We start from the raw sequence: 22,645 nt of genomic DNA, 5'->3' as shown, positions 1-22,645 counted from the left end.
TAATGTCAAATTTTTATATATTTTTATTATTTACCATATAGATTGTAAGCCCTCAAGGGCAGGGCCCTCTCTCCTTCCTACCAGTTTGTAACGTCTTGTTCATGCTTAGTGCAATTGTCTGTATTATGTATGTATACCCCTTATCATATGTACAGCGCTATGGAATAAATGGAACTATAATAATAATAATATTTTTTTCTCTCCTCCTGCAGGCTGTTAGCTCCCCAACTGCTACTCCCCCCCCCCCCCTTCCAGCCTGAAGGGGAGGGGACTGCTGCTGATCGTATCTCTGGAAAGGTAGCAGCTAGAGATACGGGCTGACATTCTAAGCTTTCAAACAATGCCAGAATGACAGCAATATCTTCACTACATGGGAAGATATCGCTGTTCGAAATCGGGATGCAGCTGAAAGTCAGGGCAAGGTTTTACCGCATTTATTCCCGACTTGATTTCCAACAGTGATATCTCCTGCTTCTTTTGTGCTAATGCTGCCATTTTTGTCTTGTATGTACCAATCAGGAGATATGAGCATATAAAGCAAAACCCCCCTTCCCCTTCTGCCCAAAATGGGCTCCGGCAGAACAGTAAAAGGGAGTCTGTCACCAGCATTTCACTTTTTTAACCCTTCCCACAGCTCCCTAGCATGCTTACAGTTAATAAAAACGTTACTATTGCGCATGCGCCGGCTAACGACACCGATTTTCGCATCGTTAGCCGGCGCATGCGCAATAGTTACTGTGATGCCGTACAAGGAATGGGCATCGCAGTGCGCATGCGCCGGCCAAAGGAATGAGTGCGCCGGCGCGGGATATCGGCAGCATAACAAGTTAGTACAAAGGCGGTCAGAGGGAAAGGATGGGCAGGCAGAGGGTAGGAAGGGGCGGGGGGACGCAATGAGAAGGCTGAGCAAGCAGGGCACCTAAGAGAGTAACGCCGCCCTGGGCACTTGCGAGCCCTCATTTGCATATCTTATAAAGATCGTTTTTGAGGGTTCTATAAGTCCAGGATTGATGCCAGAGGTAACGTTTTTATTAACTGTAAGCATGCTAGGGAGCTGTGGGAAGGGTTAAAAAAGTGAAATGCTGGTGACAGACTCCCTTTAAGTGTTTTCATAGAGCCTGAGCTGAGCTTGAGGAAAACTGTTAGGTGGTTAAAGGGGTTCTCCAGGAATACGGATTTTTCAGCAAGTGCCCCAGCCTGCCTCTGTAAAACAGAAGATTCATACTTACCTACTACCCAGTCCTCTGCTGTGTCCAAGTTCCGGTCCCCAGCTTGTTTTCCTCCGGTGCTGATTTGGCATGGTCACATGATTGGCTTCAGCGATGTAGTGCTGCTTCTGGCCATGTCACCTCTGAAGCCAATCATTGGCTGCTGCAGAGCATGTGACCATGCCAAATCAGCACCGGAAAAAAACAAGCCAAGGACTGGAACATGGACACAGCGAAGCAGCAGGAAGCAGGTAAGCATGAATCTTATATTTACGGAGACAGGCTGCCTATTACCGGAGAACCCCATTAAGGGGTAAAACAGATACACCATTTGTGAGTGCAGCTGTGTCTGGTACCAGCTTGGAAAACTTATTTACATGAACGAGTAAAGCACAGAATATCCATACATATAAAAAAAATAATAATAATAATTATGAAAATGCTAACAGTAGCTGTCAAGCACATGTACAGAAAGTCTGAAGCAGGGTGCACTTACGTTCGAGAACCTTCCAGAGTACTCTGGATCTCCTTCAGCATGTCTGCGGAGCGAACACAGAACATTGTAGTCATAATGGAGGGGGTTTGCAGTTTTAGGTTAATATAAGCAGATCGCAATATAAATGAAACGTTCTACAACTTTCTAGTTTATATTCCTGTTTACATTCAGAGACTGCAAACTGTTACATACTGTAGCCAGCCCTCTGCTCAGCTGAGTGTATACAGCCCAGACAATGGTCAGCCTGATACATTATAGCAAACTACTCGGATATGTGCAGCTGCTGGGGGTGTACAAATATCTTGAAAATGGTAAACAAATGAAACTAAAAAAAGTATACTAAAGGGGCTGTACGGGATAAGAACATTGCTTTCTTCCAAAAACAGTGCTGCACCTGCCATAAGTTATTTGGGATACTGCAGCTCATCCCCGTTCACTGGAATGGAGCCGAGCTGCAATACCAGACTCAACTGATGGACAGGTTTTCTGGTCCTAGACTGCCCCTTGAAGCATTATTTGGATAAAACTTTAAAATCCCTTTAAAACACAATATGGCAATAGTATTTCATTTTATGTGTGATGTGGTGGGTTTCACTGTGCAGAAAAGGGACCCCTGTATTCAGCTGCCAGCTAAGGAGAATCAGAGCACGAGTAGCAGCTTCTTCTCCGCACCACTGAACACGTTAGGTGGACGTTCTGAAATGGAATTATATGAGCACCAGGGGGCGCCATAACAGGTACATAACTACAATAACTAAACACAGCAGGATTTTTAGGTTACAGTTCCAATGGAAAAATTGTTATGTTTCACGTGATCAATGTGTAATATTTCATTGTGGGACAACAGTTCCTAATGTCTTTACTGAATTTCTGAAGTATGACAATTCTAGTTTGTTCTCTATGAGAGGCTTTCTTTTAAAGGGAGCCTGTTACCATGAAAATGTGAATTAATCTGCAGGCTGCCTGTTATAGAGCAGTAGAAGCTGGGCAGACTGATATATAGTTTTGTGGGAAAAGATTCAGTAAAAGTTTTTATTTCATTCATTAATATTCCTGCTCATTCTAGGCTTTGAAGTCCAGGAGGCGGTCCTATCAGTGATTGACAGCTCTCTCTGTATACACAGTCACTGATAGCTCCACCTCCTGGACTTCAAAATGAGTGGGAATATAAATGAATGAAATACAAGATTTACTGAATCTTTTCCCACAGAACTATATATCAATCTGCTCAGCTCCTCCTGCTCTATAACATGCTGCCTGCAGCTCAGACACCATAATCAACATGACAGGTTCCCTTTAAAGTTCAAAAGAACGGGTTCTAATAATTGTTCCAAAATGAGAATATAGGTGGGAAAAAAACAAGCCCCCATTTCTCTGCTATTCAAGTAAAGAATGGAAAAAAAATATTAGCTGACTGCCCCATTATACATTAGGTACAAAGCACTTCAGTCCTGCTGTGTATCTAATGTGCTGCACTTAGCAGACAGTTCCTGATTTATGCTCCATTTAACTAAGAAGCCCAAACGCTTATCTGGATCTGTCACCTGAATGTCACAGCATGGGGACAAATCTGCTCTCCTATTAGATCAGATAGCACAAAAACAGTGATCACCAGTGATTGATGGCGGACTGCTGTTTATCCACACACCACTATGAGTCCACTGTATTCAGGGATCTAAACATGTTGTCTGCAATGCTCCAAATGTTAAAATTGAGAAGTCATCTTCTCCTGACACCAAACAGCAGAAGAATCCTTTTATTAGCAAACACCTGGGTGTCACCCTTGCCGCCTAAATATCCAAATGAGCCAATAGTATTTTAACAAAGACTGGATGTATATATCCTCATAGTATGGACTGGACGCAATTAGGATACTCCAGGTAGGAAAAACAAAACAGAGGAATTCCTTGGTCTAGATACCTGACGTCCCCTATAGCCATCTAGCTTTTATACCAAATATTGCACCCTAGGTACATTGTATCAGTGCTATAGTAGTGGAGCAGACCGGTCTCCAGATTGTCCTGCCCTTACACAAGTCACAATATTTAAGTAACAGATCTGCTCTAATACTAAGACTCAAAGAAAAAAGCAGAGCAAAGAAGCCAAAGACTTTGAATAGTTGTCAGCTGTGAGCCACCGTACAAGAGGAGGTCCCTGACCTCAGCACTTAAAGGGCTTGTCTGGGTTCAGAGCTGAACCAGGACATAACCCCTTCTTCACCCATTCAGCCTGTATGAGTGGAGCATCGGAGCATTTCACGTGCCAATGCCCTCCACCTAGCATTCCCATACAGAGACCCTGTATGTCACCAGCTCTAAAGGAAAAGCGCAGGGCTAGGGAAAGCATTGGAGCATGAAATGCTCCGATGCTTCACTCGTTCATGCTAAATGAGGGAAGAAGGGGTTATGTCCGGGTTCAGCTCTGAACCCGGACAACCACTTTAAACTAGCGACACCATATCCTAGCAACAGAGTGCCCGTGTAAATACATGATCAGTGTGAAGATCTCATCATCCAGTGCTCAAATGATAAAACATGAAACCACTGCAGCCACACACTGAGGATGACGGAGTTATAACATGGATAGTTTACGGTAGAAACACCACTCCTCGGTCGGTGTCACATCCCACAACTTATGACAGTAATAGACAGATACTTACGCTCATCATTCAGCAACGCGTGCTCCATCACCTGCCTTGGAGGTCTGTGTGCTGAGAGAAGAACCAACAACCATCAAAAAAAATAAGCTTGAAGTCTATGTATTTCACTAGGTAAGGTAATGATTCTTTTACGAGTTTTTTACCTTGACAATAACAGACCATAAAAGTAATCTGTGGGGGTCAGACCATTTAAGGGAAAGGGTAATGCCATAAAATATTAGGAGACCCAATACTCCCCTGATTGCTTCTCTCTGGTCTTCGTTACCGTGCTGTAGCGATGACACTCGAGGCTATCCGAGTCACTGCTGCAGCCAATCAGTGGCCTCTGGGTTACAGTAGTGATTGGCTGCAGCAGTCACGTGGGTCGTCTGGCACGTCATGCACTCCAGCATAGTAAACAGAGGCCGCTATGCTGCGGACACTGTGCAGGGCTTCCCCCGCTAGCGCAGCACTCCCAGGCCTTGCATGGCTCACCCGCGCTGAGATCGAGGGAGCGGTTCAGTTTCTGTGGCAGCCTCGGGCCCTTTCAGGCTTCCACAGCGACATTACTATGGAGACCTGCCTGTGGCAGGGCTCCATAGGAACATAGCGAATCTCCCCTAGACACCAAGAGTAATTCATTACAGTCTATGGGGCAAGAGATCAGACGATTGCACTTTCAATTCCCCAAGGGGAACTTAAAGAAAAGTGTAAAAAAAATAAGTTTTCAAAAATATTTACAAAATAAAAATAAATTAAATCACACCCTTTTCCCATATTAAAAATAAACAAACAAAAAAAAAATAATTAAGATCATAGGCATCGCTACATCACAAAACCCATACTGAAATATAAATGTATTTATCCTATACAGCGAATGTAATAACAGAAAAAATATAAAAATGGCAGATTCACTTTTTTGGCCCTTCACCTCCCCAAAAAAACTGAATAAAGACTGATCGAAAAGTCAGACTCCAAAAAGTTATCAAAAACTATAGCTCTCCTTGCAAAAAATTAGCCCAAAACAGCTTCATAGATGTAACTATATGGGAGTCAGAATATGGCAAGGGAAAAAATAATTATAATTCAGTTTACATTTCTTGTTAAAAAAAGTACCTATTAAAAAATTTTCATATAGCTGTAATTGTACTCACTCGCAGAATGAAGGTAGCAGGTCAGTTTTACCGCTTAGGAAACGTCATAAAAACAAAACCCATAAAACTGGCGGAATTGCGTTTTTTTCCCACCCCATTTTGAATATTTTTCCAGCTCCCTGCTACATTGTATGCAATATGGAATTGTGCCATTAGGAAGTACAACTTGTCCCACACAAAAACAAGCCCTCATATGGCTGTGTGAATGGAACAATAAAAAGGTTATGGCTCCAGGAAGTGAAAAATAAAAATGCAAAAACAGAAAGTTGCAAGGTCCTGAAGAAGAGTTCATTACATAAAACTGCCATTTAATGGAGTAATAATGACATTTGGAAACTCAGGGGTTTCCTCCTCACCATCTGTACTGGAGTCGCTCCTGCTGGGCATCCTGCAATGACAGGAAACCAACATTTTATTTCTATTGGCTACAGCTAAAGCCCAGGCTTCACCTCCACGAATGATGCAGTGAAGCAGGTACTTGCTTGGTCCAGGTTACTTGCCTGGATCTTTCGCTTTGTCTTTCTGTGCTGTCACCTCTTCGGGGCCTTCCATTCACAGATGGTTCTGGTGGATCAACCTTGCATCGAGGAGCGATGAGCCAGCATGTGGACAGCGAGAAACGTTCCATTTCGGACGGGGATATGAGGTAAAACCCTTTAGGGAAAGAACATGTAAAAAGTCACAACAAAATGCAACAATGCTAACAGTCACATTAAAACTGGAAAAACCTTCCCGAAAATGTCACTTTTTATTTTAGATTTTTAATCTGAAGTCAATCTCGTTAGCGCACAGCTCAAGAAACACAATGTATTTTAACCCCTTAGTGACAACCAATTCTAGTCTTAAAGGGGTTGTCTCACTTCAGCAAGTAGCATTTATCATGTAGAGAAAGTTAATACTAGCCACTTACTAAGGTATTGTTATTATCCATATTGCTTCCTTTGCTGGCTGGATTCATTTTTCCATCACAATATACACTGCTAGTTTCCATGGTTACGACCACCCTGCAATCCATCAGTGGTGGTAGTGCATGCACACTATAGGAAAAAGCATCAGCCTCTCTGGTGGCCGGGACCGTGGGAGCGCACATAGGCACAGTGCTTTTTCCTATATTGTGCAAGCACGACCACCACTGATGGATTGCAGTGACAGCCTCTTTAAAGGGAACCTGTCATCAACTTTTCGCTGACCTCACGGAGGGCAGCATAAAATAGTGACAGAAATGCTGATGTCAGCGGTGTGTCACTCATGAGCTAAAAGTAAGTGGTTGCCGAGAACCAGCATCATAATCATTGCAGCCCGGACCTTGAAAAGAGTCAAATCTACCGAAGAGTCCTGGTTATACATAATCTCCTGCTCTCTCACCCGTCTGCTGATGATTGGCAGTTCTCTCCTACAGAAAAAGGGAGAAAACTAGGTAGAAGACTGTCAGTCATCAGCAGGTGGGCAGGAGAGCAGGAATTCATGAATAACCAGGACTCTTCTCAGGTGGCCAGGACTCTTTTCCAGGCCCAGTCTGCAATGATTGTGATGTTGGTTCTTGGCAACCACTTACTTTTAACTTATAAATGACAGACCGCTGAAATCAACTCATCTGTCTCTACTTTATACTGCCGTTAGTATGGGCAGCATAAAGTGGATGACAGGTTCCCTTTAAAGACCATTAAAATCCCCCTCCCCCCCTGTGCCAGCAGTCCTAACTTTTTAAAGTTTTCTTCTAAAGAATTTTCTTGATTTTGGCAGATGAGTTGTACTGTAGGAACCATTTTGGGGTACATAGTGTATTAAAGAACTTTTATTTTATGGCGAATGAAAAAGCCAGCAATTTTAACATTTTGTGGAATTTTATATACAGTGTTCACTTTGGTATAAGTGACATGATAACTAGTGTTGAGCGAAGTCGCTTCGTTTAAAACTTCAGATTAATATTGAAATGTATGGGCTCCGATGAGCCAAGGTCAGTTATTCGCCAAGTAAAACTTGAAACCAAACTTTAAAAAATTACCAAAAATTAATTACAGAAGTTATTCAATGAAGTCACGCGCGACTTCGCGAATAACTTACTTAAGCTCATTAGAGCCAATACATTCTAATACTGTACGGAGACTGATTTCCATACAGTATTAATCCGAAGGTTTGAACAAAGCGACTTCGGATGTAGCATCCGATAATGCCAAATTTATATATATATATTTTTTTTTCTTTCCTCATGCAGGCTGACACTTCACTAACTGTCCCCTTCCTCCTTCAGCAAACTTTAGCTGCTCATATCTTGGGACTGGTAACAGCTAAAGATATGGGCCTGGTCTTGTTTAAAAGCTGGCATTCCAAGCAGAATCACAGCATTATCTCCACTATATTGGAGGATATAGCTATTAGAAATCTAGTTGCCCGTGAATGCAGCTGAAAGCAAAAGTAAATGCACATTTCACGGCTTTCACTTGATTTCTTACAGCTATATCTCCCAATATAGAGATAATGCTGCGATTCTGATCTTGTTTGAAAGCTTTTAAACAAGAGCAGGTCCATATCTCTAGCTGCTACCAATCCTGAGATATGAGCAGCTAAAGCATCCCACCCCCACTGCCTACTCTGCTGCCTGGGCTTTTAAACCCTGAAGCATAGCTCAGGCAAAACTGTAAGTGGTTAATAGCTTTACTAAGGCTAGTTTCACACTAGCGACATCCTTCTCCGGCAGGCTGTTCCGGCGAGGGACAGCCTGCCGGATCCGTACAGCCGCTAGTGCACCGTGCCGCCGTAAGTCCACTCTGGCCCCACTGACACTAATGTGGGCAGGCCGCAGCACCGAGAGGCGGCCAGAATAAAACTACATGTCGTAGTTTTATTCCGGACACCTCGGCATGTTTCCCGGAGCAGACTTCCGGCAGCAAGGTGCACTAGCGGCAGAACGGATCTGGCAGGACATTCACCCACCGGAACAGCCTGCCGGAGAAGGATGACGCTAGTGTGAAACTAGCCTAAGTAATAAAGTGGTACATAGGAGCTTCCACTCACCTTGCCCAGACTTGGTGAACACACAGGATGCTATTCCACTCACATCTTCCTTCCGGATACAGTCATAACGCACTTGTGGCTTAAGATGGGGAAGTGAAACTACCTGGAGGTCCCCTAAGTTGGTCAGAACTGTCAAGTGATTTTCAGTATGGTCCTCTGCCCGACAACTACCAAACGTGCAGACTGCGGCCTTCCGCACCCGGCATCCTTCTGTGGCAGTCAGCTTCAGCTTCAATTTACTGCTCACTTTTGGCAAAGTGAATACCTGTAAGAGGCAGGAGTCAGATTATAGTTACCATAAACCTTTTCCGGTTCAGTACCCACCATCATGCCTACCTTGAACTGTTCTTCAGATATGACCAGCAATTGGTGGCTGCCTTGCATATCTGGACTTTTTGAAAGGTCATGAGCAGCTTCAAGAGGTTCAGGAAGGGGAACGCTGTGACCATCCAGAATGAGGATCCCCACTACTGGTGCTCGGTGCATAAGTTGGATTTCTTTGACTGAGAAAGCATAATATTAAATTAAGTGAAATTTTTTCTATAATTACCGTAGTTTTTTCCAACAAATACTATATCCTTTAGGGTGGCCTTTACACACACGAGATGCTTATTGACCCACAGCCATCTTTTCAGACAACCCCATAAACCTGTACGCTTGCCTCGGCCAAGTATGCATATGTCGTCAAAACAGAGTGGATGAACCTGCTGTCAGATACCTCTGGCAGGGGATCATGCCCCCAACAGAAGAAAAGGGTCAAGCATGCGGAAATCCAACAGGCTTGACTGTTCTCTCCACCGATATTTGCCATGCACATTAGATGGTCTCCTGGTCCTTTTAAAATCAGTTGGTTTAGCATTCCTTTAATATGTATGGCCAGCTTTAGCATCATCTATGGAACCACTACAAATCACGTCTTACTCTGTGATGCGGACACTGCCTCTTCCATCCGCCGTTCTGTTGGAGGGACGCGCAAAGAAAACGCATAGACTGTGCCACCATTAGTACCGGCCCATAACGAGGGACAATGCCGGATGCCTGGGGGGGGAAAAGAAAAATCTAGTCATAGGAACGACAATATGCATGAAAAAATAAAATATACATAAATTTAACATTTTCTTATTAGATTCTAGAAGATTAATTCTAGGAAGAAATTATTTGGGCAACTGGTAGTCACTTTACATAAGAATCCAAAACCAATAGCACTACAGACTTGCATACAATAGACAGACTCCCAGACAGCTGCTGTTGCAACGCAGGATCGATCCTATTATACTAGTCACTGCCTGGTAGGGTTGATTCTGCTGATTAAATGATGTCTGTCTTGTAAAAATCAGTTGCAGCGTTCCTGAAGATAAAATTATTATTCTCCATGCAAAGAGGGACGGGGATTGCACCTCAGCTCCAGCGCAGCCATGCCCCTTGTTGCTCGTTTTTTTCCCCTGGGAACGCAGCAACCAATTTTCCTAAGACAAGTATTTTTATCAGTAGGATCAACCATACTAGGCAGTCTGTCTGGTTTAACGGGGTCGATCCTGCTGACAGGTGCTCTTTAGGACTTCAGAACACTGAGCTAAAAGAGCTGCCTCATCCTCCTCGCCTATTTGTCCTGGATTATGATCTGAATATAGCTGATAAGATCTTCAGCTGAATCTCTGTAGAAATGGAGTTCTTGAGGAGATAAAGTACAGAGAGGATGGACAGAACAGACTGTGGTAATGGAGACTGCATGCAAGTGCTGCTGGTCATTATCCTCATCTCCTCTCTGTACTCCATGTCTCCTCATGCACTCCATTCCTACAGAGATTCAGCTGAAGACCATAATCCCTGACCAGCAGAATAGAGAGGAGGGTGAGGCAGCTCTTTAGCTCAGTGTTCTGAAGTAACTTGTCCTGTTGTGTGTTTAGGACAGTAGGACAGGTTCTGTCTGAACTAATAGGACGGCGGCCATTTTATTTTACCTGATGATTGCTCCCTAGATAAAATGAGCCAATATAACTGATGAAAGGCATATGGAAATATATTTATAGTAAAGTAATATGCAAGTATTTTCATTTTCTTAATTCCCGGAGAACCCCTTTAAAGTCTTATTTCAACCATCAAACAATTTTACCATGTTACCCCTATATAGTTCAAATTGCACCAGTGAAGGCAATATGGTATCCTACGTACCATACACACACAGTATGGTGGAAAGCTAAAGAGATTGTAGGAATCCAAGGGTATACACAACTTACCCCGATCTGGCCTAACTACCTGTATAAAGAGCTAAATACGGTAACTAATGTGAAATTATGGAACGTCTATGGTCTTAATCGAATGTGTCAGCTATATGAGAACAACGGTCTTAAATCCTTTAATATGTTACAGCAAGAATTTGGACTGCCTAAGGCCTCTTTCACACTTGCGTTGTCCGGATCCGGCGTGTACTCCACTTGCCGGAATTACACTCCGGATCCGGAAAAACGCAAGTGTACTGAAAGCATTTGAAGACGGAACCGTCTTCCAAATGCGTTCAGTGTTACTATGGCAGCCAGGACGCTATTAAAGTCCTGGTTGCCATAGTAGGAGCGGGGGAGCGGTATACTTACAGTCCGTGCGGCTCCCGGGGCGCTCCAGAATGACGTCAGAGCGCCCCATGCGCATGGATGACGTGATCCATGCGATCACATGATCCATGCGCTTGGGGCGCCCTGACGTCACTCTGGAACGGACGGTAAGTACACTGCTCCCCCGCCACACTTTAGCGTCCTGGCAGCCATGGTAACCACTCTGAAAAAGCTAAATGTCGGGTCCGGCAATGCGCCGAAACAACGTTTAGCTTAAGGCCGGATCAATGCCTTTCAATGGGCATTAATTCCGGATCCGGCCTTGCGGCAAGTGTTTCAGATTTTTGGCCGGAGCAAAAAGCGCAGCATGCTGCGGTATTTTCTCCGGCCAAAAAACGTTCCGTTCCGGAACTGAAGACATCCTGATGCATCCTGAACGGATTTCTCTCCATTCAGAATGCATTAGGATAATCCTGATCAGGATTCTTCCAGCATAGAGCCCCGACGACGGAACTCTATGCCGGAAGACAAGAACGCAAGTGTGAAAGAGCCCTTAGACGTTATTTTATGTCTACCTTCAGGTACGACATGCTGTACAATCACAAGACCGTAAGGAGAAAATAGCTGATTCACATCCGATTATTACTCATATTACCTCCCTGGGGGATACAAGAGGGGTGATCTCCTCGTTCTATCTGAGCTTAATGGAGGCGTTACACAAGGCCCATCCGCTACAGCTATATTCCAAATGGCAACATGATGTCACCGACTTAACAATGGAACAGAGGGAGGAGGTATTGGAGGATTTCCCGGTGGTAGCGGTAAGCGAGGCCCACAGAGTCTCACAATTGCTATTACTGCATAGAGTGTACAGAACTATATGGTCCCTTTGGATATCACATTATAATGTTGTGGTTTAATGTAGTAGACGTGTTGATTTGAATGGCGATGGGAACGTATTGTATGATGGTCTGGGAGTAAGGTTGGGAGATAGTTGGAGTGGATGCTGGATTTGCATATGGAAAATGGAGAACCAATGGGAAGTCGGGCAATGGCTTATCCTGAAGATCTACTGGGACTATGGTTCTTGGAGTACTACGAAGCCACCATCGATGCCTCTTCTAGAGACTTTCTTACCACCGCGAAACCTGGACTCTGGGTGTAGGGTGGGGGGGGGGGGGGGGGGATTGGGTTTGTGTTTTCCCCTTTTTGGGTTGTTTGCATAAAATCTTATTGAAAATCAATGAAAAAGATTTGATTAAAAAAAAAATAATTGCACCAGTGAGGCTATGGCTTTGCTGATTACATAGCTTCATGCTCCTATTAGTATGATAACTGGCTGAATACACACTGGGGATGTATCAAAACTAGGATTTTTTATTTTATTGGCCTGACACTGTTATACATGCCCTATACCAGGCATGCTCAACCTGCGGGCCCTTCAGCTGTTGCAAAACTACAACTCCCAGCATGCCCGAACAGCCTACAGCTATCAGCCTACAGCAGGGCATTGTGGGAGTTGTAGTTTTACAACAGCTGGAGGGCCGCAGGTTGAGCATGCCTGCCCTATACTGACATTTCTGCTATAGACAATTCCTCCAGTTTACCTTTGAACTGTCTTTAGTTAACGTATTAATAACGGTAAGTCATAAAAAGGTTTTCCAACTCAAAATAATGTGATTATATTTGTGTAATTGAGATGGATAACTTCTAATAAGGTCCTATTACACGGAGTGAATATCGTACAGATTCTCGTGCCAGCGAGCAAATGTACGAGAATAGTGTAGGAACGATTCAAAGACAAGCGACAAATCACTCGTTTCTCATCCATTGTGATCTTCCAGCGTGCTAAAAAAATTATCGCTCCTCGTTAATAGATCCTTTTGTATAATAAGGAGTTGTCTACTCGCTAACGATCTCATACATGCCTTTTGACCAAGCATCTGTAACCAATCGTTACATGTAATAACAATGAACGATTTAAAAGTGAACGAGTAACGACCGCCATTGCGAACATTTATCTATGTGAATAATAAGCCCCTCCAAACAACGAAGTACAGGCGCACACTACCCGCTGACATGCAAAGGCAAACAAACACTCCATGCACAAACACTAAAAACATGGGCGAATCTGAATTGCATTACTGCTATACTTACTATACATGAAACTTAAACTCTTTGCTCACATTTTTGATCAAAATTGTGTCTGACCCATCTACAAATGGCAAGGTGGCTTCAGTAGATGTGTCGGCCTACATTTGTTTTCTGCATTGCACATTTGCATTGTCCGAGGCTTTTAAGCTGGATTTTACATTGCCCTGAATTTTGTAGGCTTAGGCCCAGGAGAGGCAAGTCTGATAGTGTAGTCTGCAGTAGCCAACTTGTCACTGGTAGATGGGCCCGATACAATTTTGATAAAAAACGTGCGCAGAGGGCTATTCAGATTCATCCATGTTTCCAGTGTTTGCATGTGTCTTTGTGCATGGAGCAGGGTGCTGCTAAAAGTAATGTTGCAAGTTTCTGATTTCACATCTCACAACTACCCCTGCTAGCTCGGTGCCTGTACAGAGTTCGCTCTGCTGTTTTACAGTCACTGTACAGTAATCTGAAAAAATTAAATCCCACACAATGCAACTTTGTGGAGTTATTCGCATATGAATGGTATGTTATATCGCCAGAGGATCCGACAGCAGAAATCAAAGGCTGGCACTGTGATTTCTTCCACGGATGTGCAGTTTGAAGTGCTGGAGGACGGATTAACCACACGTCACTCAATAGGGCTTATCCTTGGCCTCATCTTTTAGTATACCATTTTCCTAGATGCATTTTATTTTTTTTATTTTTTGTGATATCTGCACAGTAAATTTCTGTAGCATATCAGGGTCGTGGAAACCTCATGTAGATGGTCATCAGATCTAACAACCAGTGCTGTGAATGCAGCTCTGAGGTGTAATACCACATAATGAAAGGGTTTGCAACTTGTCTTTTTGAAAATTATATCCAGAATTGACAAAATCATAACCATCTCCTAGCCTACAGAAAGAACTTTCCATTACCACTGAAATATATATCTTACTGTCACGGATGAAGGTGTCCGCAAAATACAGTGTTCGCACAAACCCGGTGAAGGAATCTTCTGCCGATCGAGCTTCAATCTTGCGTTGTACAGGGGCTAGCTCCATCTCGTGCAGAGCCTCCTGCTCTAAGCGGGCATTTGCCTCCTGCACCTGAAAAACAAAAAAGTCACAACCAACTGTAATAACTATAATATCCCCAATTTCTCCTAAGAAACAAATAAAAGGTAAAATTTATGGATTATGAGCTATATCCTACATTAAATGGGTCTAGATAATGTATAGGCAGAGACTAGAGGAATGATGTGATTATATTGAAGATTTATCTATATAATATACTTTGATAAGCTAGGACATAACAGTCTGATAGATTTGGGTCCACCTGTGCGACCAGTACCTATGTGGAGAACAGGGGTCTCTGACCCATCACCAGCCTGGCGAGGCAGCCACTGGTATTTGGGTGGAGAATGAATAGAGTGGTGGCCATGTATTAGTCTGCTTGCTCAGTTAAATTTGTAACACCCATAGTTGTGAATGGAGAGAGCACCTCTCTATTTAATCTTTATCTGGAAGCTGCCGGTCAGGGGACCCCTGTTCTCCAGGCAGGTGCACACAACTATCAGACATTTGAGATATCCTGTGGAAATGCCATAAATATCCAAGTTGGGAATAACCATTAACTTAGGAGCCAGAATATCTTGGTTCTAAAATCAGCCAAATTACAAGGGGCTTCCCAGAGTACGCACTGACACAGATGCTACAGACATCATCTTGCCTTTGAGTGATCATTGCCTATCCTGCTCCAAGAGACTTCCATCCAGTGCTCAACCCTCCCTGGAAAGTACCAGATGTTGACCCACTCGTGAAGCACATTATATCCCTGAGCGACCCCTCAAGCTTACCAAAGACAGGACTGTATCCTATGACTGGGGGTTCCCCTCCTGCCTTGTTCCAACATTTATGCAGGCTCCTATATTTGTTCCTAAGGCCTCATGCATCCGGCCGTGCCAGTATTGCGGATCCTAATATGCGGGCACCGACCGCGTGCTCACCGCATCACAGATCCGGACCCATTCACTTGTATGGTTAAGCAATCTGGAAGGTGCAGTGCAGAACGGAGGCACGGAAGCACTACGGGGTGCTTCCATGGGGTTTCTCTCCGCACCGCAAAAAAATAGAACATGTTCTATTTATTTGTGGTGCGGACAGAGCATGGACCAATTCAAGTTGAATGGGTCTGGATCCATTGCGGCAGCCGCACGGATAGTGCCTGTGCACTGGGGGCGCAAATTGAGGTCCCCAATACATGGAACGGCCGTGTGCATGAGGCCTAACTGGCATCTTGATGGCACTCAACACAACCATCTCTGTACCTCGCAACCAGGACAGATCTACAAGATGAAGCTGACCTCTCAGTCTGAGCCCTGAACGTCCTAGAGAGGTTGACCAGGTTATCTCTAGATAACAATATCTCATTTACAACTTAAATTTCAATAAAAAAATTAATACATTTTGGAATAAAGTTCTTACTTTAGTTGCAGCTCCATCCCTTCGCTTATTGACCTGGCTCCTTCGGATGCGCCGAAAAGATTGGCGCAAAGATTTCTTCAGTGACTTCACACGAGACAAAGGCCCTTCCAGGGCTAGCTGGTCACTGGCATGTAGTGTGCATCTATAGAAGCAGAAATTCTGATTAAAGCAATGAATCCCGATTGTGCCCTAGTTTGTGAATACCCTATTCCACTGGATAGGTGATAAATGCTGGACCGGCGGAGAACCGAACGCTGGGACCCTCACTGATTGCCAGACAGCAGGAAGGATGAGTCTGCCAAGACCCTGTGCTCCATACAAAGTCTATGGTATTGCCAAAAACAGGTGGGCACAGCAAACAATTTCATGCCTCACAAAGGATGGCAGCCCTGCAAAAGGTGCTGATGTCTATTACTAAGCATTATGCCTGCTATTACACACTTCGCATAAATTGTAGGAAAAAGGTCTGATGCTTCAAAGGGGTTTCCAGCCCTGCAGCAGACAACCTCCCGTCAGCCTGAACATAAAAAACCCCACTCATTTGTCTGAGGTCCTGCCGCAGCTCTGTTACTGGCCACTTTCGGATCCTGCAAGACCAGGAAACGGCTTTGTCCTGTAACCATGGCAAATCACAGTGGCTTGAAAGGTGACATACCATTCAAGCTGTTGTGACCGCTGAGGACCAAGCCACCCCCTGGTTCTGTGGGGACCGCAATCGGCCGGGAACGGAGCAGCGGCAGGACTGCAGAAAGTGACTTTTTTTGTTTTTATTTTGATGGGGGGGGGGGGGGTCATGTTCGGGGAACAGGGGAGAATACAAGAAGTTGTCAGGTCCTAGGCAGTCTCCCCTGGAACACTAGGATGGACCACTAATGTCAGATAGGTGCAGGTCCCAGAGGTGAGACCCTCACCTGTCTGCAGAACAAAGCACCTAAAGTTCGGGACAGCGCACTGCACAAGCACGGCCACCACTCCATTCACTTCTACAGAAATGGCAGGCCCAGCACCCGGCTATTTTCGGCACTCCCATAGAAATGAGTGGAGGGCGGCAGTGATTTTGCTTCGTGCTTTCATTCTCCTTGGGAGTTTTATTCTACAGATGGGTGCAGGACCTGCACGTATCGAACATCAGTGACACATCCTAGCAATATGCCATTAATGTTCCAGGTAAGACAACCCCTTTAAGACAAGTCCACAAGTCACAGTCAAATTCCACTTTTTTTGGCAGCCATTGAGGAAACACAAGCACAAATGATTTCCTTCTTAGGAACTTACTTAACCATCACTTGACACTTCCGCTGAAAATCATACACTCCAAATCCATGACTTGTGCCAAACGCCAGCAACCTCCACTCAGAATGCAGTACCAAGGAAGTGACAGCAGCAGGCGGTTGGCACTGTACCAAAGCAAAAGGTTGAAAGCCAGGGGGGAAGCGCACTGGGTCCTGTCGTGAATGAAGCCGCTCATGGCCTTTCCAGCGATATCCTTCCTGCTCCTGTAAGAGGTCCACCAGAGTATGGTCTACCGCGTGCTGCGAGGCCTCGTCATTCAGCTCAAGAATAAGGACCTGAAGTGAGATCGAGCAGAACAAAACTATTTCAATTTAAAGAATCACAAGTCATTAGAGACTCAATGAGGCTTTAATTGCTGTCGTTAAAGGGGATATGTCACTGAGACTTGGGACCCCCTCTATGCACCAGAGCCACCAGTCCATGTTTTACATGAGCGACCACTGACTTCATAGCCTGTAGCATGGAGGCCTCTCCCCAGGCTGTAAAAGCCAGTCATTAATGTCAGATGGGTGGGTGTCCGACTGTTGGAAGGCGATGCACCACTTGGGCAAGGGCGTCCTGTCCATTGCTCACGTGGAATTTCTGCGGTTGTCTCATTCAAGTGAATGGAACAGAGCTGCAATACCCTTTTTTGAGTTTTTGATTTTTACTCCCTGCCTTTTTAGAGCCATAACGTTTTTATTTTTTCATTGACATAGCCGTATAAGGGCTTGATTTTTGCGGGACAGGTTGTACTTTCTAATGGCACCATTTAATATTGCATACATTGTAGCGGGAAACTGGAAAAAATTTCAAATTGGGGAAAAATTGGAAGGAAAAAAAAAATTAACATTTCCACCATGTGAGCACAGCTTGCTCTTCATTTCACACTACCCATCATCATCTTGGAAGTTTTGGGGGCGCAGTGTAAGGACAAATACTCAACTCCATTCAAGTGAATTGGGTGAGTACAAGTAATTAAACTAGGCCACCGCTCCAGAGGAGATGACATGTAGTGTAATGCAGAGGAAGCAGAGCTCGCATGGAGCGCCACCTCCTGCTCAAACAGATAAATCGGTGGTGGCGCTTGTTGTCGGACCCCCACCAATCAGATCTGGATGACCTCTGGATAGGTCATCAATATGTATGGCCTGCACAACCAATTTAAGAAAAGGTGCAACACAATGCATGGCACTGTGCTTAGTATACAATGAAGACGCCACAGCACTCAGATTAGCTGACCGTCGTTAGTCAGAGCCCCACCATCTGATATTGATGACCTAATGAGGCAGGTTTTGCATACATTAGTCCTGGAAAACCCCTTTAAATGAACACTAAACCCCATCCTGTGGAAATTCTGCAGGAAACACGTGCATTATTTTCCCCCTCATCTCGTTCCAGCCAAATTAGAAGATTTGGTCTTGATTTCACAGTTAAAGAATATAAAAAAAAAAAAAAAGATTTGTCTTATAATCTCCTGCAACGCATACATTTATTTATAGATTTTGCAGTTTTAATTGTAACAGAGATGAAGGGAGGTATTTTTAGGTATTTTCTGGTTATTTTTCCCTTTGCCCAAATTCCCAAATACATGATTTAATATGCATTTTAGGCGAGACCTCTTCAAGCTCACTTACCTGTCCTGCAGTCCCACCTACAGACAGGTAGCCACTATATTTACAGAGGTAAATCTTCTGAATTCCCAGACGGGGATCATCACTGTACGGGTCAAAACTGCCAACCTGTCAGGAGACAGAAGAGTAAGACAGTAATTATTTTTATTCAGTAGTCAATTTACACATCCGCAAAATGGGTCTGCATCCATTCCACTATTTTGCGGAGCGGGTTCGGACCCATTCATTTTCAATAGGGCGGCAAAAGACTGTGTGCTGTCCGCATCCGCACTTCCGTTTCGCAGCCCCGCAAAAAAATAGAACATGTCCTATTCCTGTCCTCAGCCACGGACAAGAAAAGGCATTTCTTTAAAAGTTGCCGGTCCACAAAATGCGGAACACACGTGGCCGTGTTTTGCGGACGTGTGAATGGACCTTTACTGCAATCTTCAGTCTCACGCGCGGACCCACTTCTAATTAATAGGACCCTGCGACTGGAGTGAGTAGTAGGTCTTCAGAACTGTATAACCTGCATCAAGAATACAGCCGGCGGTACTCCATGCCCAATATGACATAAGGGAATTAAAGTGACATTTTTAAGACATGTTACGGTAGATTTTTTAACTTGTATGCACTGGACACTTGGAGGGGTTTTCCAAGTTTTTGTATTTTTTTACCTATTGGAAAAAAAAGCACACTTACAAGCTCCCCATTCCAGACGGACAGTCACATGAGCCACGCAGCCTCAGCAGTGATGTATCCCCTAGTGCAGGCATCCTCAAACTGCGGCCCTCCAGCTGTTGCAAAACTACAACTACCAGCATGCCCGAACAGCCTACAGGTATCAGCCTACAGCAGGCCATTGTGGGAGTTGTAGTTTTACAACAGCTGGGGGGCCGCAGGTTGACGATGCCTGCCCTAGTGGCACGTGACCAAGTAGTGACATGCTTCTTGAGGACACATCACTGCAGAAGCAAGACATTGGCTGCAGCGGCACACATGACACCCTCCATCCGGAAGTTTACGGAAGGGGACTGCAAGACCGCAGAAGAGAGCCGGAGAGCAAGAACAGGGCGGCAGGAAACAGGTGAATGCGCTTTTTTTTTTCCAACAGGTACTTTGGTGGCTTTACAAAACCTGGAAAACTGAGATTTTTAAACTGATGACCTATCCAGTATCTGATTGGCGGGGTTCCCGGGTCTCGGACCCCACCAATCAGCTGTTCGAGAAGGCAGCGGCGCTGGCAGGAGCACCACTACCTTCTCTCCGCTTTTCTTAGGCCGAGTGACAACACATTTATCTGTTACGTGGCCTGCGAGAATCTCAGCTCCATTCAAGTGAATGAGGCTGAGCTGCGATACCAAGCACAGCCGCCATACAATGTACAGCGCCGATTCTTGGCTAGCAAGGAGAAGGCCAGGGCGCTCACAGCTGCCTTCTCAAAACAGAGGATAGATCATCAGTAGTAAAATCCTGGAAAACCCTTTTAAGTCAATCAATATTTAAAAGGTTATCTAATATCTAAAATATCCCCCTCCCAATTCTCGGGCCCCTTGTATGGATTATACTTACCTACTCCCCATCACCAGCATCGCTCTGGATCCCTGCACGGCCGCCACTGTTTTGATCCAGGCGACGGGGGGTGCAGCCAATAGCAGGCCGTGACTGGGAACAGCCTCGAGGGGCTCGTCCCTGTCGCGCCCTGCAACTGGCTGCTCCCCCTGTCGCCGGATGTTTTGATCCGAGCAACGGGGAGAAGCAGAGGCAGGCGTGCAGGGATCCAAAGCGACGTGGGTGCCGGGGAGCAGGCAAGTATAAATCCATACAAGGGGCCCGAGCATTGGGAGGAGGATATTTTAGATATTAGATAACCCCTTTAAGCTTTAGTATTTTTAAAAAAGCTGATCATTTCATATCTTGCTTTCAGCTTTAGTTTCAACTGGAGTATGTGAAATTAGACAGAGAACTGCACTCACTTTCCTCAGAGGGGGCCAGTCTTCGTCTCCTTGGGAGTTCAGGTTTTCATTTGGGTCCATGTCAGTCTGGAAGACCCCCACTGTGCTCATTTTGTACATCAGCTGAAGGCATATCCCGGATGCATCCCAGAAACGCACAGTGCCATCCTCATGTCTGAATATGAATAAAGAAATATCCAGATTAGATATTTAAAAAAAAAAAAAACATCATCCTTGGTGAAACAGGAAGGAGTCTACAGACCATGCATTATCCATTGTCACAAATTTCAGGAAGCGCAAGGGAAGGTTGATCTGATCTCTATATTGCCAGTAAAGCCCAGATGGTTGCAATGGTTCAGTGGCTGAATCCAGTGCAACATCTGCATTACAGGGGCTTTCTAAGACTTTGATAATGATGAGCAATCCCTAGGTAGACCATCAATATCAGATCTGTGGAGGTCAAAATCTGGGACCTCTGTAACGTACATGTGCAATCAAAGGGTTTATACTTTAATGTTCAATTAAAAGATTTATACAGAAAATCTGGGACCTCCACCCATCAGCTGTGGCTGCAGCACTCCCCGGAGCACCATGGCCCTTCTAATCAGCCGATATTGATGGAGTCAGTCCTCCAACCATCTGAAATTGATGGCCTATTCCAGGGATGGCCAACCTGCGGCTCTCCAGCTGTTGCAAAACTACAACTCCCAGCATGCCCAGACAGCCTACAGCAGGGCATGGTGGGAATTGTAGTTTTACAACAGCTTGAGAGCCACAGGTTGGCCAGCCCTGGCCTATTCTAACAATAAGCAATCAATATCAAAAGTCTGGATAAAGTGCTTTATGTATGCATGTTCTCCTTGTGTTTGGCTAGGCTTCCTCAAGATACTCCGGCTCCTTCCCATATTCCTGCAAAACAGTGGAGCCAGCGTGTGTGAGGGAAACCAGATTGTATGTTCCAGGGAACTGGGACATGTGCTGGTCGATACATTCTGCACACAGGGCAGAGGAATATTTTGAAGCTAGATAAAAGACACAATATAATGAGATAAAGGGGAAAAACACTCACCCTGTTAACAGTAAATCCCTTTGCCTTGGGGCTTCAGCCAAGTTTACGCCACCATCAACTGGCCATGGCTGTAATAAGAAAAGATAAAACATTCAGTACAAGAGAGGTTAATAAAAGTCTGTAGTCTGTATGTAAAAAAGCGGACGGGCCATAACCGCCACTAGAGGGAGCCTGTATGTAAGAAGAGAGACAGCCCACAACAGTCACTAGAGGGAGCCTGTATGTAAGAACAGACAGCCCATAACAGTCACTAGAGGGAGCCTGTATGTAAGAACGCAGTCAATAACCGCCACTAGAGGGAGCCTGTATGTAAGAACGCAGTCAATAACCGCCACTAGAGGGAGCCTGTATGTAAGAACGCAGTCAATAACCGCCACTAGAGGGAGCCTGTATGTAAGAACGCAGACAGCCCATAACCATCACTAGAGGGAGCCTGTATGCAAGAACGCAGACAGTCCATAACCATCGCTAGAGAGAGCCTGTATGTAAGAACGCAGACAATAACCGCCACTAGAGGGAGCCTGTATGTAAGAACGCAGACAGCCCATAACCATCACTAGAGGGAGCCTGTATGCAAGAACGCAGACAGTCCATAACCATCACTAGAGGGAGCCTGTATGTAAGAACGCAGACAATAAACGCCACTAGAGGGAGCCTGTATGTAAGAACGCAGACAGCCCATAACCATCACTAGAGGGAGCCTGTATGTAAGAACGCAGACAGTCCATAACCATCACTAGAGGGAGCCTGTATGTAAGAACGCAGTCAATAACCGCCACTAGAGGGAGCCTGTATGTAAGAACGCAGTCAATAACCGCCACTAGAGGGAGCCTGTATGTAAGAACGCAGACAGCCCATAACCATCACTAGAGGGAGCCTGTATGCAAGAACGCAGACAGTCCATAACCATCGCTAGAGGGAGCCTGTATGTAAGAACGCAGACAATAACCGCCACTAGAGGGAGCCTGTATGTAAGAACGCAGACAGCCCATAACCATCACTAGAGGGAGCCTGTATGTAAGAACGCAGACAATAACCGCCACTAGAGGGAGCCTGTATGTAAGAACGCAGA

The 22,645-nt window shown here is 44.9% G+C and overlaps 1 protein-coding gene across 4 annotated transcripts in view; it reads right to left on the bottom strand.

The window, feature by feature from the left end:
- LLGL2 (LLGL scribble cell polarity complex component 2) overlaps window positions 1-22,645 on the bottom strand; it is a 77,993-nt gene that overhangs the window by 6,149 nt on the left and 49,199 nt on the right. For all 4 annotated transcript variants that reach the window (XM_040435704.1, XM_040435705.1, XM_040435703.1 and 1 more), the window contains 13 exons: window positions 21,574-21,641; window positions 20,526-20,679; window positions 18,574-18,678; window positions 16,940-17,232; window positions 15,665-15,806; window positions 14,137-14,287; window positions 9,433-9,549; window positions 8,848-9,014; window positions 8,512-8,776; window positions 5,997-6,150; window positions 5,853-5,884; window positions 4,364-4,414; window positions 1,705-1,747 (listed from right to left, as the gene is read on the bottom strand). In XM_040435704.1, coding sequence (XP_040291638.1) covers window positions 1,705-1,747; window positions 4,364-4,414; window positions 5,853-5,884; window positions 5,997-6,150; window positions 8,512-8,776; window positions 8,848-9,014; window positions 9,433-9,549; window positions 14,137-14,287; window positions 15,665-15,806; window positions 16,940-17,232; window positions 18,574-18,678; window positions 20,526-20,679; window positions 21,574-21,641 — 1,742 coding nt within the window. The remainder of the gene's footprint in view (window positions 1-1,704; window positions 1,748-4,363; window positions 4,415-5,852; window positions 5,885-5,996; window positions 6,151-8,511; window positions 8,777-8,847; window positions 9,015-9,432; window positions 9,550-14,136; window positions 14,288-15,664; window positions 15,807-16,939; window positions 17,233-18,573; window positions 18,679-20,525; window positions 20,680-21,573; window positions 21,642-22,645) is intronic.

The sequence above is a fragment of the Bufo bufo genome, chromosome 6 (assembly GCF_905171765.1).
Source record: "Bufo bufo chromosome 6, aBufBuf1.1, whole genome shotgun sequence".
Lineage (NCBI taxonomy): Eukaryota > Metazoa > Chordata > Amphibia > Anura > Bufonidae > Bufo > Bufo bufo.
Note: the sequence above shows the minus strand (reverse complement) of the source record. Positions and strands in the feature narration are given on the sequence as shown.